The 7,174-nt window shown below is 44.6% G+C and overlaps 1 protein-coding gene across 23 annotated transcripts in view; it reads right to left on the reverse strand.

Moving 5' to 3' along the window:
* The window catches only part of HECTD1 (HECT domain E3 ubiquitin protein ligase 1), a 96,967-nt gene extending 90,022 nt beyond the window's left edge, over positions 1-6,945 (reverse strand). For 4 of the 23 annotated variants that reach the window (XM_074393299.1, XM_074393291.1, XM_074393295.1 and 1 more), the window contains exons 1-2: positions 6,509-6,944; positions 4,944-5,225 (exon numbers count right to left, since the gene is read on the reverse strand). In XM_074393299.1, coding sequence (XP_074249400.1) covers positions 4,944-5,083 — 140 coding nt within the window. In that variant the 5' untranslated portion in view covers positions 5,084-5,225; positions 6,509-6,944. Of the gene's footprint in view, positions 1-4,943; positions 6,052-6,135 lie in introns of those variants that run through there. The other 19 variants (XM_074393300.1, XM_074393294.1, XM_003924226.4 and 16 more) reach the window with 13 other exon arrangements.
* Between the last annotated feature and the right edge of the window lie 229 nt (positions 6,946-7,174).

Raw genomic sequence — 7,174 nt, forward strand, 5'->3', positions numbered from 1 at the left:
ACCAGAGAAGATTTTTTTACCACTGTGTTCAACAGCTTTGGAATCCAGACTCAAAATAATCTTTCTTGGGTATCTCTTGAAGGATACACTAGAAAATGATTAACAGTGGTTTCCTCTGGGATGAGGAATCAAGTAACCAGGAGACAGGAAAGGGAAGACAACTGACTTTTTACTGTATATCTTTTGTGCCCTCAAAATTAAGTGACATCAGCTGGGTGCAGTGGCTCAAACCTGTAATCCCAGCATTTTGGGAGGCAGAGGAGGGCGGATCACCTGAGGTCAGGGGTTCAAGGGCAGCCTGACCTACATGGAGAAACCCCATCTTTACTAAAAATACAAAATTAGCTGGGTGTGGTGACACATGCTTGTAATCCCAGCTACTCAGGAGGCTGAGGCAGGAGAATCGCTTGAACCTTGGAGGTGGAGGCTGTGGTGAGCCGAGATCGTGCCATTGCACTCTAGCCTGGGCAAAAAGAGTGAAACTCCCTCTTAAAAAAAAAAAAATTAAGTGACATCATTAGTTTTAAAATGGAGCCTTCTAAGTACCCAAAAGCACTTCTGAGATACTCAATTTCCAAAGGACAAAACTTTCAAATTATATTAGATTTAGCAGCAAGATCTATAAATGCCCATGATACATATTTATAACATTAATACATATGATGATCGCCTATTTTGACATAAATTAGCTAATAACGCATATCGCTTTTTTTTTTTTTTCTTTGGCAGGGTCTCGCTCTGTCACTGAGGCTGGAGTGCAATGGCACAATCTTGGTTCACTACAACCTCTGTCTCCCAAGTTCAAGAGATTCTCCTGCCTCAGCCTCCCAAGTAGCTGGGATTACAGGCACTTCCCAGGATGTCCAGCTATTTTTTGTATTTTTGGTAGAGATAGGGTTTCACCATGTTGGCTAAGCTGGTCTCGAACTCCTGCCTCTCAAAGTGCTGGGATTACAGGCATGAGCCACTGCACCTGGCCATCTTACATTTTAAGAGCTTAATGATATACCAGATAAAAGCAAAAACCAGTCTTGAACCCATTTTACTTTTCTGGAGCATTACCTTTACAAGTTCAGACATTAATAAGGAGCACTGAAACATCATAGAAAAAGTTACATTCCTTAAACTTCAAAAAAAATACTGTCAAAATGGGTACAAAAAGTGGAGAGCCATGTATAATACTAAGTTAAAAGAAAAAGAAACCCTTAACTATTATGTGAAAAGCACTGTGTGAGGCATCTCACACATATTATCCCATTTATTTTCAGAAAAATCCTGTAAGGATAAGGAAACAGACTTCAAAGGCTATATCACACAACTATTCAGTGGAAAAGGCAGGTATCTGAACCCAAGTCTATTCCATTGTAGAGGCCCTTGTTTCTACCACACCAGCTATCTTTCCTGACTAAACAGATGTATAACTATTAAGGCAAGCTAACTAGGCAAAAATATTATCAGAATATACGGCCATGTTTTGCTTTACAAGACGTAACTAAGTCCTATTTGCTACTACTTTATGAAATCAAGGTGGTATGAAAGATTTTTACCAATATTCAAAATATGCACATCACCTTGCTTTTTTCGCATGCCTTGACTTGACTGTTTAAAAGAATTTTAAAAGACCTTCCCAAATCAATCAGTTTCACTGAATAAAGTGCTGAAATAAAATTCAAAATCGGATATTAATGATGGTATCAGTGGATAGCCCACTTTATTCAAAACACTTAACATGCATTCTCTCCTTTAATCCTCACAAGAAGCCCATTGGTGGGGAAAAAAAAAAAAAAAAACCTGCCATTTTTACAGAGGAAGAAAGTAAGGCTCTCAGGGGCTAATGAACACAGCAGACCAAGAATCTGAACTCAAGTCTCTTATGCCACAGCCCATTCTTTCCATCTCATTAAGCAGCCTCACTAGTTTCAAAAAGGAACCAAGATAATTTTCCCTTGACAACAAGAAAATCTGGCTGTAGAATGAAGACATCAAACTAATGTTTAAAAACAAAACAATCAGAAAATTAAAACAAATGACTAGTTTTTAGAGGTTACTGGTAGGCTACACCAAACATGGCTAACCCCTTCAACTTGAAATACTCCTCTGCCTTCACATGGTAAACTGCATCTGACTTAACTTTAGCTTCACTTCCTTAAAATTACATTATAAAGCCAGGTGCGGTGGCACAGCCTGTAGTGCCAGCTACTGAAGAGGCCAAGGCAGGAGAATCATTTGAACCCAGGAGCTCAAGGTCAGACTGGGCAACACAGTGAGGCCTCAGTCCCTTAAAAAAAAAAAAACAAAATTACATTATATTAAATGTGAATAAAGACTAGAAGGCAAAATGGGAAAAAAAAATAACAGTTGTTATGTAAGGATGGAAGGACTTTACAGAGAGATTAATTTTACATTTTAAAAATTTCCTTAAATTGGCCGGGCATGGTGGCTCACACCTGTAATCCAAGCACTTTGAAGGCCAAGGCGGGCGGATCACCTGAGGTTGGGAGTTCAAGACCAGCCTGACCAGCATGGTGAAAACCCGTCTTAAAAAAAAATTAAAAATTAAAAAAATAAAAATTTCCTGTTTTAATATGGCAACACCTTTTTAAATGTCCTAACGAATACCTCTACTACATATTAATACTAAACAGAGGCAATGAAATGACTACTCATTTGACTAACAAGCATGATCTTTTTTCTTCTTTGTCCTTTTTTTTTTTTTTAAATGATCACGTCAAGATTTCAGTGCTGGTCGGGCGCGGTGGCTCAAGCCTGTAATCCAAGCACTTTGGGAGGCCGAGGTGGGTGGATCACGAGGTCAAGAGATCGAGACCATCCTGGTCAACATGGTGAAACCCCATCTCTACTAAAAATACAAAAAAAAAAAAAATTAGCTAGGCATGGTGGCACGTGCCTGTAATCCCAGCTACTCAGGAGGCTGAGGCAGGAGAATTGCCTGAGCCCAGGAGGCGGAGGTTGCGGTGAGCCAAGACCGCGCCACTGCACTCCAGCCTGGGTAACAAGAGCGAAACTCCGTCTCAAAAAAAAAAAAAAAAAAGATTTCAGTGCTAAACAAGTATGATTTTTAAAATACCAAAAGTAACTTTAAGGTTACCTCTAATGAAAGTTATGAACACTTTTTATCTTGAGAATCAGGAGAAAAAAATAAAAAATAAAAAATAAATTTTTAAAAATCTATAAATCCTGCTAAAGCAAGTGTCAGCTAAAAGGTTAAGTTATTCTTATATACTCAAAAGTTGCCAATGAAATAGATGGATCACTAAGTGTGATTTGGCAACTTTGTTAATAAGGATTTTTATCTTAGTACTGTGTTATTAACAAGAGTTACAACTGAAATTATTCAACAATCAAAAATGAAGGTACTTGGCCGGGCGCAGTGGCTCAAGCCTGTAATCCCAGCACTTTGGGAGGCCGAGGCGGGTGGATCACGAGGTCAAGAGATCGAGACCATCCTGGTCAACATGGTGAAACCCCGTCTCTACTAAAAATACAAAAAATTAGCTGGGCATGGTGGCACGTGCCTGTAATCCCAGCTACTCAGGAGGCTGAGGCAGGAGAATTGCTTGAACCCAGGAGGAGGAGGTTGCGGTGAGCCGAGAGCGTGCCATTGCACTCCAGCCTGGGTAACAAAAGTGAAACTCCGTCTCAAAAAAACAAAAAACAAAAAACAAAAAAATGAAGGTACTTAAAAAAATTTTGCCAATTGAGTAAAATAGACTTTATTCCCACCTAAAACACATTAAGACAATTATACCAAATTTTAGGTCAACATCTCAAACATTTTTTAGTAATTACGTTAAAATGGCATTAAAATGAATAAAGAAATATCAAAGTTTCCAATTACTTATTATTTGAGTTCAGACTGTAAATAGAAATAAAAAATAAACAGTAAAAACCAAACACGTGTTCAACACTAAGAAGAATGGTTATTTTAGACAAGTTATAACTTATAAATAAGAGGGAAAAAATACTTTTAAGGCCTGTCTAGTAATGAATTGTTTTATATTTTTGCATAAATACTAAATTATAACCTCCCAACAAAATTGTTTAAACTCCTCAAACTTCAACATGTTTCTACTACTCCAAATTTTCTACTATTCTGCCATATGGTTAAGATCCAATTTATACCTTCCCATACTGAAATTTACAAACCAATGATCTGCTTTAACAAAAGTACTGTCGCGCCGGGCGCGGTGGCTCAAGCCTGTAATCCCAGCACCTTGGGAGGCCGAGGCGGGTGGATCACGAGGTCAAGAGATCGAGACCATCCTGGTCAACATGGTGAAACCCCGTCTCTACTAAAGGTGCAAAAAATTAGCTGGGCATGGTGGCGAGTGCCTGCAATCCCAGCTACTCCGGAGGCTGAGGCAGGAGAATTGCCTGAACCCAGGAGGCGGAGGTTGCGGTGAGGCGAGATCGCGCCATTGCACTCCAGCCTGGGTAACAAGAGCGAAACTCCGTCTCAAAAAAAAAAACAAAAAAAAACAAAAGTACTGTCATATGACAACATCAATGAAGAAATGGGCAGTTCAAAACATATGTTCATTACCACCTCTTATTCTACAAGTCAATTTCATGGTACAAAAATAGCTACCTTTAAGAAAATAAATATTTGTATTTTCCCCAGTTCATGACATTTTGAAAATGAATCAACCAAGCTATGGGTTAAAATTATACTCCTACTAATTCCCACTCATTCAACAAATACGTATTTGTGTCATCGTAATGACCAGTCCCAGAATTACTTAACCTATCAATTCTTATTTCTTGGAAAAGTGTAAATACAAAACTCTTCAGGAGTTTTTTTTTTTTTAAGATACATGTTAAAATCCACTAGAGAAATTTCTACATAAACTGAAGTCACCAAATGGTTGAAAACAGATGTCACTACAGTAACCCAAAGGAAGATGATGAAGGAATGTACTTACGTTTCAAAACAACGATCCACGTTGTCAGACATCAAAAGCAGCATGCATAGCTGTTCAAGGGCTATTAGTTGCATGTCCCTTTCATCTCCCTGTCCCATCTGTAGCCATTCCAGCAAAGTATCTGGGTCCACATCTGCCATGGTTTTTTAAAAGCCTCTTTGCTTAAATTTGAAAAGTAAAGGGAAAAAAGTCCTTTAAATGTCCAGGACCGATCAGCTTGGCCTTAAATGCTTTTTCCTTTACATCTGGTAGAACCAAATTTTCGTAGCGTCTTCCTAGGAACTAAAAAAGACTCCTAAGTACATTTGGACCTAAGAGTGTTAATGCAGTTTTTCAACTTTCCTTATCCCCTAGGTTTAAAGCACAGATATCACACTAATGAAAACCAGTTTTGCACAAGAGTATATAAGCTGCTTAGGTTGCTGCTTAACTAGAAACCAGAGCTGTCTGTGTCAAAGACAAGTCAAGCTTCAGATCCCACTACTCCTATCACTAGTCTTTGCCAAAAGGCAAAAAACACCTACTAAAGGTTCTGTTTTTTTTCCAGCAAACTTCATCCTCCTCCTTCTCCACCCAAAACTGATCTTCAGATTAGGGTTAGATTCAATATTCTGAGGAAACTCTAAACGCCTTGATCCAATAATTCCCCTCCGAATTGAGTTTCTCCTTCAAAACTACCTCCAATTTCACAAATTCTGACTTCTCTATTTCTATTTAAGATGGCCAAATGCAATTACATACAAAATCTACCTATAAATAAAGGGTTGGCAGTCTTGGCAACTATTCCTTAAACTCAAAAAAAAAGAAAAGAAAAGAAAAGAAAAGAAACGCTAAAAGTAAATGCAATGGACTAGCAGGTTACGGATCCGAATATAGGCCAATCTAGGGCCCTCTTTCCCCATCTTCGCAGGATGGGGCAGTTGGTTAAAAAAACAAAAACTAAACCGAGAAGCAGCCCCAACAGGCAAGTCATTACAAAAGCGCCCCGGAGGCGCCCTGACCGGAGGACAGCTGTGGGTCCCAACAAAACGCAGCCGCAGGTGTGGGAAGCCGGCGGCCGGCTGCGGTGCGCACCCAACGGCGGCGGCCAGGAGGGTTGACCTCACACCCGGGGCCCGGCCGAGCAGGGCGCTGAGAGGCGCTGGGCCCTGCGCTCTGGTTTCCCGGCACCAAACCCCACTAAGTTAACTACCTGCGTCTAGCAGGAGGGGAAGTTCTGGAGAAGCAGCAGCAAGCCTCCGTGCCCGAGACGAGGCCGCCTGGCCAGAGGGCGCCTGGTCTCCCGGGAGCTGCGCCCGGAACTCGAAGGCCTGGCGGCGAACCCTTCTCAAGGGCAAAAGGAGCCGGCCTGGGGCTCTGGCGCTGGCAAGCCGGACCCCGTCGCCGGCAGGCCCCGGGAGGGGAACAAAGGGGCCAGCGGGGAAGTAGGCAGCAGCCTGGCCGACCTCACTCGGCGCCGGGCTCTCGCTTTCCGCCAGTGGCCGGGCGTCCGGGATCCTGGCCCCAACGCAGGGCCCTTCCGACGGTCCGAGGCGCTCCCGCCTCCCCTTCCCGCAGGCTCTTACTCCGGCTTGCAGTCCCAACCGCTCCAGTCCAGCTCCCACCAGGCCGCAGACAGAGCCAGGCCCGGCCGCGGCCCTCGAGTTCCCGAGAAGCCGCAGGCCGCGCAGGTCGAACCGGGCAGGCGGCACAGGAAAAGCCGCGCCTCGTCCCTCCCCTTCCTCCGCGGGGACCTGGTGACAGGGAAGCGAGAGGTTCCTCCGAGCGGCGGCAGCCAGCGCACGTCCCGTCCCCAGCACGCGGCTCCTCAGGCCCTGCCGCTCAAAGGCCCGCGCGGTGCTGCTGGCGGCGGCGGCGCGGGGGGGAGGCCCAGTCCATCGCTATCCGGGAGGGGGAAGGGAGGAGGGTCGAGCCAGAGCCTGGCAGTGAAGCTGCGGAGGGCAGCCGAGCCCGGCGGAGGCGGAGCAAATCCGCTCCCCAGGCGGCGACCCCGCCGACGGCCACCTGGGGCGCTGCGGAGACGGCCGACCGCGGCGCACGGGCGCCAACCGGGGACGCCGCGTCGCCGCCCCTGCCCCGGCGCTGTAATCCCCGCCGTCTCGGGCTGGGTCGGACGTTTCTGCCGCGGCCTTTCTATCGTGCGCCCTGGCGCCCTTCTCGCTTCCCTGTCAGTTCGAGCGCGCTCGTGCACGCACGTCCAGGTCGCTTGGCGCCGTGACTAACACTTCGCG

Source organism: Saimiri boliviensis, chromosome 2 (assembly GCF_048565385.1).
Source record: "Saimiri boliviensis isolate mSaiBol1 chromosome 2, mSaiBol1.pri, whole genome shotgun sequence".
In the NCBI taxonomy this organism is placed as follows: domain Eukaryota; kingdom Metazoa; phylum Chordata; class Mammalia; order Primates; family Cebidae; genus Saimiri; species Saimiri boliviensis.